General features: G+C 34.2%; 1 protein-coding gene across 1 annotated transcript in view; it reads right to left on the bottom strand.

Annotated features, from left to right (window-relative positions):
• LOC145268400 (voltage-gated delayed rectifier potassium channel KCNH1-like) overlaps positions 1-21,790 on the bottom strand; it is a 186,086-nt gene that overhangs the window by 116,252 nt on the left and 48,044 nt on the right. Inside the window, exon 4 of the mRNA XM_080123962.1 lies at positions 12,013-12,140. Coding sequence (XP_079980088.1) covers positions 12,013-12,140 — 128 coding nt within the window. The remainder of the gene's footprint in view (positions 1-12,012; positions 12,141-21,790) is intronic.

The raw sequence follows: 21,790 nt of genomic DNA, 5'->3' as shown, positions 1-21,790 counted from the left end.
AGAAATGAGAAGCCACATGGTTTAACATGGAGTAGACATAATGGATATTATTGAATCTTGCAAGGTTGCGCCCTACCTGCAAAAGCGCCACCAAGCATCACAATTAAACCTTGGTCAAAAACTGATCAGCCATGGTCAAGAATCGACATTGACTTGCAAGTCCTCTCGATGACCATTACTAATTTATCATAGTCAATAGCGCCACCAAGTGTCCGAAAGTATTAAGATGCAAAATACCAACATCAGGGACAACAATACACAAACTATTTGCACGTTTTGGTGTAATAGATTGCATCGTGAGCGATAATAGAACTCAATTCACATCCGCAGAGTTCAAAAGTTTTTGCGATACGTTTCAGATCAAACACATCACCACGCCTTAATATCACCCAAGATCGAATGAGCAGGCTAAACGATTCGTGGATACATGCAAAATAGTATTGAAGAAGGCTCAAGGTACACTGACGGATGAAGCCTTCAAACAGTTCTTACATGTGTACAGAATTACATCTAATCCTAATAATTTAACAGCGGTCTTACCGGCAGAAACCATTTTCACACGGAAGGTGAGATCTGTCTTTCACAAGCTCTTACCAAAGCAGACAAAACCACAAGTGACTACTTGCATAAGCAGGAAACGTTTCATCCCAGAAGAGAGAGTTTTCTAAGAGTTACAAGAATAACACCTTATTCTGAGATGTGGATACGATCAGTAAAAGAGACAGGGACATGGTATATATCGTGCATAGACCGAGACAGGCCCACAAACGGCACCAGAACCAATTAAGAAGATGTCGCTAGGATGACACCAGTAAAGCATCACCGTTGGAGAAAGAATTGATCAAGTCCATTTTCAAGACATTCGATCTTGACCCTCCCCAATTAATACCAGAACCACAACGGTTAGTTCGGAAAAGGAATGTCACTAATCTACTAATGATCGATCCCAAACGTAAAGGATATTAAAAGCTTTTGTGAAGAAAAAGCTTGGGAAAGGGTTGTTGGTGACAGCCCTACAGATTCTAACAATGGACTATTCCTGATGTCACTTCTGGTAACCAGTTTCTGCTATCGAGTAGTCTAGAGCGGAGACTCAGAGGGAGTGGGTCGTAACTTTACTTGGTACTTCCAATTGAGTGGAATCTCACTCAACCAATATACGTATCTGTATTTCCTGTTAATATATATATTTCATTTCACTGGTTCCAAGCCTTTTCGTTCTTCTTTCAAAATTTAAACCACAACATATACATATATATCAATAAAATATAATAAAATTCCATCAGTTTCAATTGATTTATAAGAGAAATAGTTATCTTATTTTTAGTGCATATGGACAAATATCACCCCCACCCCGAGTTTTATTCGGATAACATCCAATTGCCAGTTAAAAGGATTATGAAATAATCTTTATTTGGCTTTAGCATCTACAAGTAAAATATTATCAGTGTTTTTTTAGAAAACAAATTGAATCCAAATGATGATGATGATGATGATGATGATGATGATGATGATGATTGTATATTTTGGAACGTCATACACACTATAATTAGGTAAGTAGTTACGTACGTAGGTACGTAGGTAGATAGACAATGTGGTTTGTACACATTGAAGTCCTCGAAACAACAGCAATTAAATTCAACAATAGAAACTGGAAATAAATTTGAAACTTGGGTGAACACTTGGCAATTAGCTGGATGAATAAATGACACAGCAACAGGATTAACTAATCCATTTGTATTACGTAATCCAATCATTATTAGCTAATCCAGTTGAATTACGTAATCTATATGTCCCCATAAATAATATAATTTATTTGTCTAATGATAACAATTAGCTGAGCCAGAAGAAATTTAATAACAGAAAATAGATTGTAATTCTATGTATTTTATATATGTGTGTGTGTGTGTGTGTGTGTGTGTGTGTGTGTGTGCATATAAATATATAAATATATATATATATATATATATATATATATATATATATATATATATATATATATATATATATATTGTAAGTTTTAATTTTTTTTATTGTAATTTTTCAATTTTATTTTAATCATAAATTATTCTTGTTTCCGGACAACGACAACCATACTAGAAATAAAAATAAAGATACTAATAATGAACAAGATAAATGCAACTGCAGATCCAGCACACTTGGCCCACTTCAAAATAAAGGTCTAACCAAAAGCATAGTTTACCAGGCCACAATATTTGCGAAAGAAATATTACATAGGTATGACTTCCTTATATTTCAAAACCCGATATTATGACCACAAAAGTACATTCAGAAATAAAAAAAACAAAAACACTGAATGAAAACAACTCTAGTAAACAAATACTGGGAACTCAAGGAAAGCAGACGTTTGCCGGTAGTCGAGTTATTACTTGTCTTATGTTCCTTGCGACGTAGACTTGCTACAACATGTTGGGTCCATATGTAAACGTGTGTAACGTTACACAAATGATCTATCTTCATCTAAAAAATGTGTTGTCGTTTCTTCTGTTGCTGATGCAATTACTGTATGTTTGTTTAGCATCATTCATGATGATGTTGATTGTTATTATTCTTCCGTTCCGGCTGGATCACTGAAGTTAAGCAACATTGAACCTAGTCAGTATTAAATGGGTGACCATTTGGGACTTTCAGGTGCTGTATGTGCTCTCTGCTTATCTCAGCATTGTTTCCAGTCATCCTGGAATTTTTCTTGCCACTCAAACAGTGGTTAGAGTTTGCACAACTCTTGTCTGACAATTAACTGCACAGCTGCCCCTACAGAGAGTATCCATTGTCTTTCGAGACTGAATGGAGGCATCGATTCCACTAAGAATTCTTCCATTATGGAAATAGGCCACGTGAAAGTTTTCAACATCCTTACGTGAAAGTGTTTCTGTGGAACGAACTGAGTTTGAACTTGGCACACCCAGGTTGCCAATCCACATCGTTAGCCCCTGAACAGCCATCACCTCCCCTAATTAATGCCCCAGATGTTGTTGTTGTTGTTGTTGTTGTTGTTACATTTGCATTTAATAGCAGTGTAATCACTTTCTGATTGCTTTCTTTGTATATGACAGTTATAGACATGAGATATTGATAGAATTTTTCCTCGTGGTCTATTTGGTAAAAAAAAAAAATCAATTAATCTCTTGGTGTGGATTAACCTTAATCATGGATTAATCAGATTATCTCATGGAAAAGAAGGAAAAGGAAGAAGGAATAAATAAATACTGCTGCAAAGATAAGCTTCGCATCGTTGGTAACTACATCCAATAGCAAATTGAAATTACAACATTCGGATTCAATATTTAGTCATTGACAACAGTTCTGATGAGCGTGTGTGCATGTCCGTGTGTATCTTGAGAAATTGAAAGCCAATGCATTTGACGGATAGATATAAACGGAATTAGATAAGTAGGTTTATAAATAGATAAGCATCGTCTTGAAATAGTAAACAACTGATACTTTTGTGTATACTTTTTGATTCACCGACTTAGTCGGATTTGGTCTATTTGTCCGTTCGTTCCCAAATTCTCAATACCTACTCATTACATCTTTCTTGAATTTTGCATAAAGTTACAACTACCCAAGGGAGTTACAACTACCCAAGGGAGGAAATGTAACATTCTCAGATTTTTTATAAAACTTCTGGTTGTATCACAAGGGGATCAAAAAGGGTCAAAATGACCACAAATAGCACTTTTTAGGGCAGAATATTTTCTGGCCATTAGATTTTGCTGAAAATTACCAAAAATCAAGATCACATGGACATACATCTGGAAACGTAATATTTGACCCTGGGAAAATTCTGGTTACGTTCCCCAGGAGATAAAAAGGGGTCAAAATGACCAAAAATAGCACTTTCTGGGACACAGAATCTTTTCCAACAATAAGACGGCCCTGTCGGTGGGGCATTAGAATACACCGACTGCCCCCTTGCAGAGGATAAAAGTCCCTCAATGACCTAGTCAGTATTAAATGGGTGACCATTTGGGACTTTCAGGTGCTGTATGTGCTCTCTGCTTATCTCAGCATTGTTTCCAGTCATCCTGGAATTTTTCTTGCCACTCAAACAGTGGTTAGAGTTTATACCTAGTCAGTATTAAATGGGTGACCATTTGGGACTTTCAGGTGCTGTATGTGCTCTCTGCTTATCTCAGCATTGTTTCCAGTCATCCTGGAATTTTTCTTGCCACTCAAACAGTGGTTAGAGTTTGCACAACTCTTGTCTGACAATTAACTGCACAGCTGCCCCTACAGAGAGTATCCATTGTCTTTCGAGACTGAATGGAGGCATCGATTCCACTAAGAATTCTTCCATTATGGAAATAGGCCACGTGAAAGTTTTCAACATCCTTACGTGAAAGTGTTTCTGTGGAACGAACTGAGTTTGAACTTGGCACACCCAGGTTGCCAATCCACATCGTTAGCCCCTGAACAGCCATCACCTCCCCTAATTAATGCCCCAGATGTTGTTGTTGTTGTTGTTGTTGTTGTTACATTTGCATTTAATAGCAGTGTAATCACTTTCTGATTGCTTTCTTTGCATATGACAGTTATAGACATGAGATATTGATAGAATTTAAACCATATCCAATGGTGAGGCCCCAGCTTGTGGGCTTTGGGGAGTGTGGAGTCACCCTTTAATTGCCATTACTCCCAGGTCCACTCTGACCCGGAGTGGTAGTACCTGTTAGGGTTCCAACTATGGGTTAAATAGAAACCGACTTGAAAACAACAAATATATTCTATTAAAAAATGTTTTCAATGTTTGAATTCGGCATTAAATAACATGAAAAGGGTTGATATGCCATAAAACAACCAAACCATACCAAACCAAACCAAACCAACAATAAGATTTTGCTGAAAATTACCCAAAAGCAAGACCACATGGATATACATCTGGAAACGTAATATTTGACAATTCTGAGGGCGTTTCAGGAGTGAAAAACACACTTTTTTTTGGGGGGGGCTAATTTTTATTTTTCTCTTAAAATTCAGGACATTAGTTGGGTAGGGGGGAGCATATAGTTTTTGGCTTACTTATTTGGAATATGATGTAGAATTAATTTAAATTGTTACAAGCACACACACACATCTGGATGTGTGAATGTGTATATCCCTATATCTCTATAAAAGTGAAAATGTCTGTCTGTGTGTGTCTGTGTACATTTTCCTACCAAATAACTCTGTCGATTTTCGATCTAGAAACTTAAGATTTAACATAAGGAGTATTGAGATGTTGGAAAATCTTTCTAATCGCTTTTCAACCAGAAATCTGGCTGTGAAAGGGGGTCAAAGTTCAACGATTTGACCTTTGAAAACTCTACCAAACTCCTTCGCCAATTTAGGGTCTAAACACTTGAAATTTTAGATGCAGGTTACTTGGACATAGATCGAACTTTATAATTTGATTTGACCCTCCCCCAAAATGTTAAGCGATCAAAATTAGAGTCAAAATTAAAAAATTTGACCTCTGCGATGTCTACCAAATTACTCAGCCAAGTTTTGGTCCAAACATCTGAAATTTTGCATAAAATGTATTCAGAGATAGGACAAGCTTTTTAATCGGTTTGGGTCGAAAATTTGAGCTGCTAAGGGGTCAAAGTTCAAAAGATTTGGCATTTGCGGTGTCTAGCAAACTTCTCAGTCAAATTTGGGTCTAAACATTTTAAATTTATACATAACGGGTATTCAGACATGCTACAAGCATTTTAATCAGTTTTGGGGCAAAAATTGTGCTGCCAAAAAGTAAAAGTTGAAAGAATTGACTTTTGCAGACTCTATCGAATTCCTCTGCCAATTTTGGGTCTAAACACTTGAAATTTTAGATGTAGGTAACTTGGACATGGGTAAAAAGTTGAATTTTGATTTGAGACCAAAATAATAAATGTTAAGGGGTCAAAATTGGGGTCAAAGTTAAAAAAAAAACTGACGAAATTATTCAGACAAATTTTGACCTAAACATTTGAAATCTTACATAAAGTGTAATCACACGTAGGGCAAGTTATGAACAGTACATAGGGCTCGAGCAAAGCCGGGCTGAAGTGCTAGTCTATATATAAAAGTGAAATTGTCTGTGTCTGTATGTGTCTGTGTGAACATTTCCCTACCAAACAACTCCGTCAAATTTCAGTCTACAGACTCGAGATTTGACACAAGAGGTATTGAGATTTGGGAAAATCTTTTTAATCCATTTTCGGCCAGAAATTTGGCTGTCAAGGAGTCAAAGTTCAACGATTTGACATTTGAAAACTCTACCAAACTCCTCTGCCAATTTTGAGTCTAAGCACTTGAAATTTTAGATGTATGTTACCCTGGACATGGATCCAACTTTTTAATTTGATTTGAGTCCAAAGCAATAAATGTTAAGGGGTCAAAATTAGGGCCAAAGTCAAAAATATTTTGACCTCTGCGGTCTCTACCAAATTACTCAGCCAATTTTTGGTCTAAACATTTAAAAATTTTACCTAAAGTGTATTCAGACATGGGGCAAGCTTTTTAATCGGTGTTTGGCCGAATATTTGGCTGTCAAGGAGTCAAAGTTCAAAAGATTTGACTTTTGCGGTCTCTAGCAAACTAGTCAGACAATTTTGGGTCTACACATTTGAACTTTTAGATAAAAGGTATTCAGACATGCAGCAAGCTTCTTAATCAGTTTTTGGGCGAAAATTTGGCTGCTAAGAGGTCAAAGTTGAAAGAGTTGACCTTTGTAGACTCTACCAAACTCCTCCGCCAATTTTTGGTTTAAACACTTGAAGTTTTAGATGTAGGTTACCTGGACATGAGTCGAACTTTTTAATATATATATATATATATATATATATATATATATATATATATATATATATATATATATATATATGCACATGAAGTTATGAACTGAACATAGGGCCCAAGCAAAGCCAAGCTGAACTGCTAGTATATATATATATATAATTTGTTATTGGAATTTTCTAGCGATATTAACAACTTTGAAACGCTGTTATTTTTTATTTTTTCCTTAGTGTTTTTTAAGAGCTATAAGCTCTTATGGTTATTCATATAAGATCGCCCTTATTTTTTATGGGATGTATTTATTTATTTTTATTATTAAATATTATTTTACATGCATAAAAGTATACCTATGGACTCATATGTTTCTGGCTCTTGGAATTCATCAGCACAGGTCAGGATCGAACTCATCATATCACTATCCGCATTTGGATACTTAACCGACGTACCACATTCGATCACCAATTTATGCAATGATATATTAATTTAAACAAATTTACATAGTCACAACACTGGATATGCTAATGTTTCGGACAAATGGTCGATTAAAACCAGAATTCCTTATTAAGTCGCCTGACGAGGACTTCTGATTTTAACAAGTTTATAAAGAGTGCTCAATAAAGAATGGCAAGATATATTTTTTGGTTTTATCTATGGAAAGAAACAATTTATGAAGTCGCTGGATGAGTACTTCTGATTTTAACGCACCATTTGACGGAGACAGTGTCGCGATCATGTAAATTTGTTTAGATTAAAAAAATATATCTTGCTCTTCTTTTATTGAGCACTCTTAATAACCTTTTTAAATTAATTAGTTATCATTCTTGAATACCTCTAACCTGGTATATATATATATATATATATATATATATATATATATATATATATATATATATATATGCAGAAAAGCTTATGAGGAAGAATTTACTAATCAAGGAAAAAAACAAATTCCAAAACCAAATATAAATATAGTTATTTATATCTTAATCCTAATAAAATGAAAAAGCTCAATACATTCACTGACGATAGTAGAGCTTACGATAAATATATATAAGAAGGAAGATGTAAAGTAGAAATTTACAAAAAGTTTTTATTATTCAGCAGAATATATATATATAAAGTAAAATTATGTAGACTTTTAAAAATCCCTATATGGGTCAATCTACGTTTTGACGATGTTAATTGTTTCGTAATGGATTCAACATTGTTTATTGTTGAACCTCTGGCGAAATGTAGATTGGTTTGCATAAGGGTTTTCTGATGTCTATGCGATTTCACTTATAAAAGCCGTAAATATGTACTGAGCACTTTTGATTTTTTATTGTTCTTTTAGTTCAATACTTTTGAAATTATTTCGTTAATATATATATATATATATATATATATATATATAATTTTTGGAATTCTTTCCCATAAAACAGTAAACAAATTGATGTAATGGAATGACCTAACATCCGTTCATAAATGAAATAAACTATACCCTCTCACGTGACTGAGAGAGAAGAAAAAAGACAGGAAGACAAGATGTCTGGTAACTCTTATGTCACCTGTATTCCCTTGTAAATAAACCCCATTGTCTTCCACTCATAACCACGTATTCCTTGCTGTATTTTTATTTAAAGTAAGGATATGACAAATGGCGACAGGATTTGAACTCATAAAAACGGAACTTTAAGCCAAAAATATTGGAAAACAAAGAGAAGAATATGCGGCACGGATAAATTCAACTACTGATAAAAAAAAACTAAGACACACAAAAAGTAAGTTATATTTTTTTTAAATTCAGTCTGTTACGGTCCTACTGAAAAAAAAAAACAAAAAAAAGAAGAAATTGACTTTTTACGAAGCATTGAAAGGAACCATTTTTGAAAGTGTCCATTTTAAATTTCTTTTGTTTCATAAGAAGAGAAAAAAATATGACGAAAAAAAAACATGCGTAGGATGTGTTTTAGTGTCAATTTAATGTGTGTTGCAAAAACCTTGTCTACAGTAGAATTTTTTTTGTGAATTTATTTAATGCTTTGTGCAGGTATTGTTAACCTTTTGTTTTATTACTGTGTTTAAAAAAAAAAATTCTTCAACATAGAATAATTAGCCGAGTTTACAAAAACGATACAGTTAGCATTGGCAGCGCAGCAAAGTCAGATGGAATTTTTACAAAAAGAGCAGTTAAAACAAAGTTACGTATTAAAAGCAATATTAATAAAAACAAGAAGAAAAAAAAGGATAGTGGGTTCACTCCGGAAGGAATTGCAAATTTGCTGACAGAATTTTTATATGAACCAAGGAGTGGCTTAACATTTCCAGCATATTATCGTAGATACGAAAAAAAATTTTCCAAACGATGTAAGGCCTGGTCGGATGAAGAAAATAATATTTTACTGTTGCAAAAACTGGGTCCCATGAAAATACCAAGTATACAAAGTTTATACTCCCAAGAAAACCCGAAGATATTTCTTTTAAAGAGATTATAGAAATTTTATCAAACATTTTCGGGGAACAGGATAGCTTATTTTATACTCGTTATACGTGTTTAAATATGTTGAAACAAGATGATGACGACTTTATCGCCTATACTGGGAGAGTAAATGCCCAATGCGAGTTATTTAAGTTGAAAGACCTAAAAGAGGACATGTTTAAATGATTGATATTTGTGCAAGTCGAAGGATAAAGAGATTCGTTCTAGGATATTATCCATTATGAACCAAGACATAGAAATAACCGTACAGAAAGTTACTGAGGAAACTGTTAAACTTAAAGCAGGATAATACTAGTATTGAAGAGAAAAATGTTGACAAAATACAAAGGGTAAAGCAAGGTGACCACTATGTAAAAAAACACTGTAAAACGTGTGGAGGAAAGAATCACTTCAGAAAGTCAGTTCAGAGTTCCGAAAACAATTGTTAGTGACAATAGCACTATGTTCACAGGTCAAGAATTCAAGCACTACTGTGAGGCACTTGCCATTGAACACATTACAACACCAACGTTTAACCCTCAATCAAATGGACAAGCGGAAAGATTTGTCAATACTTTTAAACGAGCTTTAAAAAAGAATAATAACATCGACACACAAGAAAAAGGCATAAAAAATTCTTAGCAATATATAGGATAACACCAAATCCAAATACAAATGCTAAAATTATGTTTACCAGGAAGGTACATTTGGTGTTCGACCGGTTAATCCCAAGAGAAAAAGTAAAAAAAAGTATTCAGGATAATATAAGGTACAAGACTTACAATGACGGGGATAAAGTTTTCTTCAAAAATTATCGGGCAGGGAAGAGTTTTTGGGAAGAAGGCATAATTTCAAGAAGAATTGGGAGAATTGTTTACATTATAAAAAGGCAGACTTTTTTTCCACAAAAAACATATTAACCAACTGAAACAGTCAGAAACCAAGAGTTACCAATGGAAGTGCTATCTGACACTTTCCATGTACAACCTCCAAACAAGGAAGTACCAGTAACTCAGAAATCCAGTCACTCTCCAAAAGAAAAAAATCGGCAAACACAAATGGTGAGGAGAAGTGAAAGGAAAAGGAAAAGGACCGAATTTTTTGGACAAATTCTAAAAAGGAAAAAATGGTAAAAGCAAAATTCTATGGAAGAATTTAGCTTGGGAGGAAGGTGAGGTAATGAGATGACCTAACATCCCTTCATAGATGAAATGAACTATACCCTCTCACGTGCCATAGATGAAATGAACTATGGATATATTGACCCTCTCACGTGACTGAGAGATAAGGAAAAGGCAGAAAGAGAATAAGACAAGATGTCGAGTAACTCTTATGTCACATGTATTCCCTTGTAAATAAACCCCTTTGTCTTTCACCCATAACCCCGTGTTTCTTGCTGTTTTCTTATTTAAAGTAAGGATATAACACAAATATATATATATATATATATATATATATATATATATATATATATATATATATATATATATATATATATATATATATATACACTTCAGAATAAAATTATCTAACAATCCACTGGTATGGAACCATATGATTATAAGTTTTACAAGATATTACTGGCAGTAATATTCTATAAGTATTCTAAATAAGAATTGCTCGATATACAAGATAGAGCAAATAAATCAAATTTTAGTCATTCAATGAATTTAAAAATTTATGACGTGAAATGTTTGAATTTCAAATCAAAAGATTTTTTATTATTTTATGTAAGACAAAGAATACATTTGAAATATTATAACTATTCTATAGGATTTCGATGTCTACCATCTCTTCAGAGAAGAAAATATTATCAAATAGTTATAATGATTTACACCTTATTTGCTAAAGTCAGTGAGACATGGAAAATCACAATTAAAAGTTCTTTTTAAGTATTTAAATGTCATGGAGTAAGGATAGTTAATGAAAAGGATATAAAAATTCAAATTGCATGGTAAAATCCGAAGTGAATGTCTTTGATAGCAGTGTTGTAAAATGATCCCAACTGTATTTTTAGTAATCCACATCACAATGTAATGGTCCGATGTAGGCATTTTCCTGGAGCAATTTTCTTTGTTTATATAATGGGTCCGGTAAAAAAGTGTGTTTTTTTAATATCTATATAGGTCCGGTGGATCTGTTTATTAATAAACATATAAATTGATATATTTAATATTTTTTATAATTATAGAACATGAGCTTCAAATTACACTCCAAAATAACTTCAAATTGTTAATAAATTAAAATTAAAACAATAAAACATTTCACGTCATAAATGTTTAAATTCATTGAATGACTTAAATATATATATATATACATACACACATATATATATATATATATATATTTCTTTTCAAGGGAAATAAAGTAAAAAAAAGACGATAAAAGTGCTCGATATGTTAATAGAGCGGTATATAATTTTTTAATTTTTTATTGAGCCCATAAAAATCCAATGGAAACAGTAATGTAAATTTATTATGGGCTCAATAAAAAATTAAAAAAATTATATATATATATATATATATATATATATATATATATATATATATATATATATATATATATATATTCATAAACTCTACTCACGTATTGAGCCCTGTGGAAGTAAATAGCGAAAATCTATACATAATATATTATACCACCTTATAATATTATATGTATATACGTGAAATATATATATATATATATATATATATATATATATATATATATATATATATATATACACACACAAATAAATGACGATTTCAAAGGAAATGAGAATTATGATTATTACTTACATTAGCCAAATGTGATGTTCGGTTTCCATCTTCAAATTTCGTATTTGGAATATTGGACGAAAACTGCAACAAGGTGGACCGATTCCTTGTAACCGAACGTGCCAGACGGGCAAATTTACTCAGACCAGCTGAAGAATGAAAATGTATTTAATTATTATTAGCATATATATTTTTTCATACTCAAATTGTATATAAAGCTAACATGAAAGCGGTATGAAACTGCAATAAATTTTTTGAAACTTTTTAGAAGATCATAAATAATTTTAAGTATTCTGATTAATCGTAACACTGCTCCTATCTTGTGTTTATTCTCACAATGTTTCGGTCGATGTAACCGCTTTTATTCTTTGGGCACGTTTTGAAAAACTCATAAATCTGTATGCTGTACTCGGTAATCTGTATGGGATTTCATGGCTGACAGAGCAAGAACAATCCGGGCGGGGTTAGGGGGTGTGGGAGGGGGTGGAGCGGGTAAAATAAAGTGTTCTTTTTGAAATTTCAAACTGACATAAAGATTCCCGAGTTTGACAAAACGCACCTAAAGAAGGCCAGATATACATCGACTTAGACCAGATGTATAAACAGGTGCCTGTCTTGCTGGGAATTGTAACCTGCAACAGACTAGCACCCTGACATGAGGCATTGTTCAGGACATGCGTTCTTCTTAACACTATTAAAACATTACCATTTCTATGATGGGCCTTTACCATGATTGGGTTGACATGTGCGAAAGTCTTGCAACAGCGCCTCATTGCAACTTATGAATTGGTAACATGTTGAGTGCCTGATAAAGTGTGTCTGAAAGATCTCTTCAACAAGAACCGTGATGCAGATGCAAACTCTTAGACAATAAAGATCAAACAATAGAAACTGCTGCATACCAGAGCTAGAAAGAATTCTTTTTTTTTAATGTGTAAGTAGTGTGTGTAGCAGCTTAATTTACTCTTTGAGATGCAAAACAAAAGTACCTAAAATCGTTTGTGTGCATATGGCTCGTCGCAGACTTCCAGTTAAACTGTTGAATGCTGATGTAAATATTTTGAGCTAATCATAAACATCTGTATAGAATGATCAAACTATTATTTGAGATTTATCTATTTTCAGTCGAGTAGGGAAGATCTTAGTCACGTCTGTTCGGTGAATATTTCATAGCACTTAATTGTTGGTCAAATCTTCCTTGCTCACTCAGCTAATTGCCTCTTTTATTTCTATTGTCTTTCTTGTATTTTGGGTTTCTATAGAGTTCACATCCAGAATATTTGAACATATGTTTACCCATCCTTAATGTGGTTGCTCAAAATTTACCCTGACGTCTTTTGTATGCACCCAAACCTTTATTGTTTTCAAATGCTCCCTGAATCTGTTTAGTTTTGCAAAAACACTTATCCTTAGAACAAAAAGGTCTTTCGTTTTAAACCTTTCTAAGACAATCGTTTTGATTCTATATAAAACAGTATTTTGCGGACACATGCTTTTCTTATTCCTTATTTCTGTGTTTTCTCTCTCTCTCTGCCACATTTTGGAAGGTGCCACAGATAGCACCCTTTCCTACATTGACTAAGTACAAGAAAGACTTCAAAATCCAGTTGGTTATGTCCTATTCTACGCCCTACAGCCTCTTTCTCACAGAAGAGACGTCACTAGTCTTTCTCTATTCATATTTGCAGATGCTAATCTGAGCTTAAATCTAAGATACACCAATCGAAAAATCGTCTAACTACAACCACTGTCAATAATTTCCTCACTCCTAACACAATTTTCTACCTTTATAAGAGTCAAATACCTCCTAAAATGGAGTAGCATTGCCACGTCTGAGATGGTTCCGCTCAGAATACTCATTCCTGCCATGAGAGAATACAAAATCGATTTCAAAATCTAGTGAGGAATGCTCTCTTCTCTTTCCTGTAGCCACATTCTTAGAGAAAAGAGGTTGCTAGTCTTTGATGATAGATGCTCGACTGAGCTCTAATCTATATAAAACATTGACAACAAAAAACTCGTCTGGCTACAACTGTAAATAATGTCCTTTTCTCCTTCTATGTGCCTAAAACTAAATGGAACTTTAATTGGCAAAGTTTCTTCTGTAGAACTATCCATCTGTGGACCACAATACTGCGAGCCTGCTTCCCAGCTTACTATAACATTATCATATTCAAGTCCAATGTAACCAAATTCTTGTTGAGTTGTTTTCTTAACGAAATTCTTTCCAATTTCAGCTACTGTTACCAATCATCACATTGTTGTCACACTGTTCTCCAGACAAACACATTAACCCTTATCCTCGAGTGGCCTATGTACCTTACATTTTTTTAAAAGTTATAGTCCGTTGACTCAGATTGAATGCTTTATGTGAAATTGATAACTGCATATAGTTAAATTTATGCTCATTTTTGCATTAAATACTAATCTCCATTAATCCGTATTAATCCTTACCTGTGCATCGAATGGATACCATAATACTTAGTTCGGTGCACCTTATCAGTGCAAAGTTCCATACAAAATTCAGTCAGATCAGCATAGTAGTTTCTGAAAAAGTTTCTAGAGTAAATGTGGTTTTGCGGTGACTAATTCCTATTAGTCCCTAACCGTGCATCAAACAGACACTATGCAACTTAGTTCTTTTCACTTTATAAAAACAAACGTTCATACAAAGCTTCAACCCAGTAGTTTCTGCGAAAAAGTGGAATGGACAGACAAACAGACGGACACACTAAGAAAAATATGACATAAATATTTCTTGAATGTTTTTTTTTTTCTGATATATGCATACTATTATATAAAAGAAACTGTGTGTGTGTGTATATGTATGTGTGGTTCGTTTCCTATGGGCTCTGAAACGGCTGGATCTCCCAATTGTATATGTCCACTATGTCCACAGACTTGACACTCATGGGTGCCCTTTTATCTGTTTGAGTTTATCTTTGCTGCATGTTGTTGATGCTAATATACCCAACAGCGTTGATAATGCATTACAACTTCATCCGTCAACCTCTAGCTTTGTCTTCGGTGGCTTTAATGATTCTGATTGGCTTTCCCACTCTAATCGCACAGATGTTGCTGCTGAAATCTGTCTTAATTTTTCTGTCTCATGACTTGTTCTAAATTGTCACCTTCCCCAAAATGTTTTCCTAATAATGACCTTCATCAACCATCCTTACTTCATCTTTTTCTCACTTCTTTTTCCGAATCATGTTCTATTTCCTCTTCTCCTCCGTTGAATTCTTCCGATTATGCTATTGTTGATGTTGATATTTCTGTTACGTCTTCATAAATCGCTGAAACGTATCTGTAATTTGATTGATCCCACCCTTCCTTCTTCACTGCAACCTCCCTCTCTCAGACATGATGCTGCTAGTCTCAGTCTTTTCTACAAATACTATTATAGCATGTGTTCCTCATAATTGTCTCATCTATTCCCCGCTTCCTTTGTTCCAGCTCATTTGACTCATTGGTCTAGTGGTCTTCATCAACTTATTGTTTTAAGCTCTCATTGTAATACAGCTTCCTATTCCAGTAGATGCTTTCCAAGAACTGCAAGGTTGTGGAACTCTCTTCCTGCTCACAGTTTTCCTTCTACCTACAGCCTTGGTCTTTTCAAGACTAAAGCATCTCCTGTCTTTGTAATAATCATCTTTTGTTCTTGTTAGCTCTTTACATCAAGTGGCTTCATGCCATGTTTGAAACGATTCCCATAAAAAAACTAAAAAATAAAATAACAGAATGACATTTTCGAACAAGAAGCAACCTCTGCAATCAATAGCACAAATGCTCAGAAATATGCGGGTGCCTTCAATAAGTTTTCAGACTATGTACAGGCATTTAAAATTGTCATAGACTCTCAAAAATTCAGTATGTTATTCTATACATCTTATGAGATGATTGACCAATGTATATGATTTCAGGTTCAAATGAACAGCTACAGCAAGAATTGGAATACACTCTACTAAAGTCAGATTGTCACAGCTGGTGAATTTCAAAAAGGCAATCTAGACGTGAGGACACTTTTAAAAGAACGATATGCAAGGACACTTTTAAAAGAACGATATGCAATGAAATTCTGTTTTAAACTTGGAAAAAAAAACATATCGAATGATTCAGACTGCTTTTGGACCATCTTGCATGGCTCGAGCATCAGTTTTAGAGTGGCATAAGAGATTCAAGGAAGGCAGGGAATCTGTGAAGGATGATGAGAGGTGTGGAAGGAATAAGGAAGTAAGAACACCAGATATTGATTGGGCAAATGAAAAAAATCATGGATAAGGACTGTCATGTGTCTATAGAGACAATAAGTGCACAATTTGATGTCAGTGTGGGAACTGTACACACAATTATTCATGAGAAACTGAAGATGCGAAAGATGTATGCAAAGTTTGTCCGAAGGATTCTCCATCCTTGTCACAAACTATTTAACAGATGGGCATCAAGTCAGTTCCTCACCCTCTCTCTAGTCCACACCTTGCTCCCTGTGACTTTTGGTTATTTCATAATCTCAAGGAAAACCTTAGAGGCTGTTGTTATGTGACAGTTGGGGAGATGAAAGAGACCGTGACGGCCTTCCAGAAGTTGTTGGAACAGTGCAACAAGTGCATTGCAGCCGGAGGAGATTACTTCAAAGGGGACTAGAGTTTCATGTGTGTACTATCAATAAAAGTGCCCCTACGAAAAAGGTCTGGAAAATTATTGGAGTCACCTCGTAATATAAAGATATATAATTTCTTTTTTTAACATTCTAATAAATAATTCTTTTGCACTATATAAATTCTGTATCAAAACTCCAGACCATGACACATTGCATTTAACTACACATTTTCTTTTTTCAAACTTCATAAATTATCGAGTGTACGGCATAAATACGTTGGATCACCGAAGTTAAGCAACGTTGAACCTGGTCATTACTAAATTGGGACTGTATGTGCTCTCCGCTTATCTCGGCATTGTTTACAGTCGTCTTGGACTTCTCCTTGCCACTGGACTCAAACAGAGCCGATTCAGGAGAAGTATGGTTAGCGATTGCGCAACCCTTGCTTCACAAGTCTTTCGAGACTGAATAGAGGCATCGAAATTACCGGTTGTAAAACGGGTTTAAAAACGTTTACTGAAACCAGACAAATTCACCTATTGCTTCGTCTCTTCTATTTCGATGCTATAGACAATGGCAGTTGGTTGTCTTGGTTGTTGCAACTGGTTATTTAGAACTGCGTATTTACATGTAAAAACACTCCCGTTCGATGAGAGCGTGTCGACGCTATAGATCGGGACATTTTGAAACAAGATTGACATTTAATGGTCCATTAAACTTTAAATTGACTTTTACTAGTTCCATTATGTCCACTGCATGCGGACCGTTTCCGTCTTTTTCTTTTTCATATATATATATATATATATATATATATATATATATATATATATATATATATATATATATATATATATATATTATTGCAGTTCGAACATACAATTTTAGTTAGAATAGTGACACACGTTTGTGTTATTTTTAATTTATCACAATGTTTAAAGGAAACTTCCACTATCTTGTAGAAAAGAGGATAGTGTAAGTTTCCTTTGAACATTGCCTATTGCCTCCCATTTATGCAGAAGTGCCAATGGGGCTGAGCGAAACGTTTTCAGGTGAAATTAACGTTTATTGAGTCTTTATAGAAGTGATTCACAACATGGCGGCACACAATTGATTTTTTTTTTTAATTTTCCGCGGCAAAACTATCACAAAAAAAATTGGATATATGTGAATATTTTACAGTGCTTATCAATGTTTGTTATTAGGGAAATTTCAAAATGTCTACCAATTTAAACAAACGATTTCTTATACATTTCTTATTCTTTGATATTTAAGCATTGCTATAACATACGTAATATTCAAAAGCAACTTTATGTTGGAACAATTTAAACTAATATTCTTGACGCGTAAATAAATGTTGCTTATTTCACGTTAGTGCAGTGAATTAATAATGTGTGAGCTAGTATTTATTAATACAAGCAACTCGTTTTCCACCTATAACAATTTCGGAGCAACCTTACGATAGTGTGTCGTCTGACTCAATCGTGTATTTTTGAATAAAGGTGTAGTATAAAGAAGACGAGAAATCTCATTCTACGAGCAACATTCAAAAGCAACTTTATGTTGGAACAATTTAAACTAATATTCTTGACGCGTAAATAAATGTTGCTTATTTCACGTTAGTGCAGTGAATTCGAGTTCTTTGTCAAGTGTCGTTGTTTTCCTGATTAGATTTTTTAAAATTATTTTATGTATGTGAGGATGTGATCCGGTGACACCTTGCTATTAATCGGCAATCCCGTCCAATTTACCTTTATCGGTTCTATGGATACCTTCCTATTCGACTTCAAGAGATTTCTGCACCTGCAACATCGGTCCTAAAAATTGATAAATCCTGATTATGAATTGCTTAACGCCGACACTCACACTCTTACAAGTTAGTGACTCCATGGTTGTTAATCACATAACCCTAACCCTAACTCCGCAGTGCGTCCTAGAATCTTGTAAAAATGAAAACGAGACATGAAAAATCTTATTCTAACATTTAAAATCAACTTTATTGGTTGTCTTCGTTTGTACGAATAAGGAAACGGGTTGGTTGTTGAAAGAGTTTCCGTATTGAGATGTTGATGATTATACAGACCTGTTGGAAGAAACAGTGTTCAGCGGATACATGTTGAAGTTATGGTTCGTAGCCATGATAGATCATTTGTCTTCTGGAAGTTAGTGGTAGAAGCGTGTACCACGAAAGATTAGAGACCGTACTGAAGGATGAGCTCGTGTGTGGAGCATGCTATGTTGGCTTATTTGTATTCATGCTAGCCCGGGGCCAAAGGGCTCGGGCAAAGTTGTTCTCAAACAGAAGGGTGTACTGTCAGCAAAAGCCGAAAAGAAAGAGAATGTGTTGCTGGCTTAACGTTTTATATACTCAGTCACGTGACTGGGAACTGGCTTCTGATTGGACAAGCCAGGAAGGAAGTGTATTTTAAAATCTCCAGTCATGAGAATTCGCTCCTGCTTATGTTTGTTGCAATTTTTGTCTGCTACAAAAGTATTTCAGGTGCAAACATTATTACATAGTTATGTGTCATATCGAAATTAGTATAAATTCCAAAAACATTATGAAAAATGGTCCAGTAGAAGATACACTAGAGCTGATTTTCAGAAAAATGCAAGCAGTATATCGATGAAAAGCAAGATGGCTGACCTGAAAGATAGTGTCATCAGATTCTGTGTAAAGCAACTTAAATGGTAGTATGCTGTTATCACCACCACCACAACCCCCCCCCCGCACACACAGATTTCAATCTTCTAAAAGATTGATTAACAGTGAAAAATTGCAACTTTGAAAAATTCTGTTTTTACTTATAATTATTTTTCTACTGGACCATTTTTCATAATCTTTGTAATTTATACTAATTTCAGCAATACACATAAGTACGTAATAATGTTTTTATCTGAAATGCATATTTTTCAAAGATAAATGGTAAAGTTGCACCATATCTTGTAACTTCCCCTTATAATCTATTCGTGGCATACTAGCAATCAATGTGCCACGGCACGGTGGTTAGGAACATCTGCCTTATACTATACAATGACTTTTAGTGATTATATTATGGCCAGACAAGGCATAGAGCCACTATGTAAAGAGCCTAAAAACTCTTCAAGATTAAGAAAAAGTCAACAATAAATGTTATACGGATAGATTCTACCCTAAAAACACAGCAATTCTTCCCCTTTGTCAGAAACATTACTCATGTACTGTGAGGAATAAGGGACAAAATAAGTGGAGCAAGAGTTACAAAGCTGCCGAAAGTAAATACAAGCTCCACCTTCTATTCTCCATATTGTTGTTGTTGTTATTGTTGAAAATGAAGAAGAAGAAGAAGAAGAAGAAGAAGAAGAAGAAGAAGAAGAAGAATGAGATCGGGCGATGCCAGAATGGACAGGTTTGAGAATTGAAGCAACAAAAATAACAGACTGTGCTTAGTTTTCTCCCCAAAAACAGCAAGTGGAAGAAACTAGCTTAGATTGTGACCTGTGACGTAGAAAGATGTCAAATGCTGAAATAAGGGACAATTGATGCAATCATAATAAAAACATGTGGTTTGGAGTCAGTCAAAGAGAACAGAGAGTTATCAAGGTCAATTGCTGCTCGCTATGCATCGGGCTGTCGCCGCCACGTCCCCCACCTCTATCTCTCTCATCTACACAACCATACGCATCACTTGTCAAAATAAAGTTTGTTTTTATAGACAAGAACTTATCATTTATTTGATAAACAGCGCATATTCGAACTCGTGTTGGTGGTGAAACCTAATTAATAAAGATAACTATACACATGGATGGGAAAAAACGTAGAACTGACTTTATATATTCATTTCAAGACTTGTTCATTATCCAACATTATTATTATTATTATTATTAATAATAATAATAATAATAATAATAATAATAATAATAATAATAATAGACAACTCCTGAAATAGTGTCACACATTGTTAGTGCATGTTCTAGTACTCAAAAAAAGTACAAACGTTGCGATGACAAAATGCAAGTCTGCATTGTACTTTATGTCAAAAGCGACGCACAGGTGGTTCCAACATCACCCAGAAGCGGTAATGGAACATGAGGACGTTAAGATTCTCTGGGATTTCACGGTTCAGTCTAACCGAGAGATAACTCACATGGAAACCGGATATTGTAGTTTTGAACAAAAAGACCAATGAAGGCCAAATTATTGATGTGGCTTGCACAACCGACAACTTAGCAGGCAAAATAATGATAAACTGAGGGTGGAGATTGCTAAACATTATAGATGCGCATGATTCAATTCCAGATGATCTTGAGAAGCAGTTGGACTTCTTGGGAATCAGGTATAACATCACCGTACTCCAGAAGTCAGCAAACATTCTATGCCAAGTGCTTTCGATCTAACTGACTCTTTGCTCACTAGTTTGGGTGTAAAATCCCACTCTTGAATGCAAAAATAACGTGTAAAACATCACAACTCTATGAAGTTAATGAACATAATAATAATAATAATAATAATAATAATAAGAAGAAGAAGAAGAAGAAGAAGAAGAAGAAGGAGGAGGAGGAGGAGGAGGAGGAGGAGGAGACGAAAGATTTTAATTTGATTTATTGGATATAAACTGTTTTATAGCTCTCTCTTTCCAACCAATACGTAGTTTATCCTCGCTATTTGAAAGATTAGCAATAATATTTTCATCCATTGCATACACAGAATTCCCAATGTAATCCAATTATATTATTAACTTAAATAGGAAAATGGATGACAAATCTCCTGCCTCACTGAAAAAAATAAAACTAAACCCTTTCTCTCCATTACGAATCAGAGTATGCCATTAACAACCTAACATGTCCCACATAAGTTACTGTTACATATCACACCCTGGAAAAATCGGGTATTATATATCTATCTTCAATTGGATATCAGTTTACTTTTATGTAAAAAGCACATTTAAAATACTTAAAATCCCTTTACAATCTATGATTCAACGGAGTGATTTGACTCCTTAATTTAAAAATTAATGGGATGAGGATTAAGTTTAAAAAAAATATAATTTGATAAAGAGGTGTTACCTCGAAATATATTATGGAATCTGGTAGTATAAACATTAAATCACGGTGTAGAAGTTGAAATTGAATCAAGATTTAGAAAAAAAAAAAAAAAAAATCATTTCGAGTTTGTTATCCTCAACACCAACATATTTCCACTTCTTGCATTGTTATGGCCTT

The sequence above is a fragment of the Euprymna scolopes genome, chromosome 43, assembly GCF_053919585.1.
Source record: "Euprymna scolopes isolate OS-2025 chromosome 43, ASM5391958v1, whole genome shotgun sequence".
In the NCBI taxonomy this organism is placed as follows: Eukaryota; Metazoa; Mollusca; class Cephalopoda; order Sepiida; family Sepiolidae; genus Euprymna; species Euprymna scolopes.
This window is presented reverse-complemented; position numbering and strand designations above follow the sequence as displayed.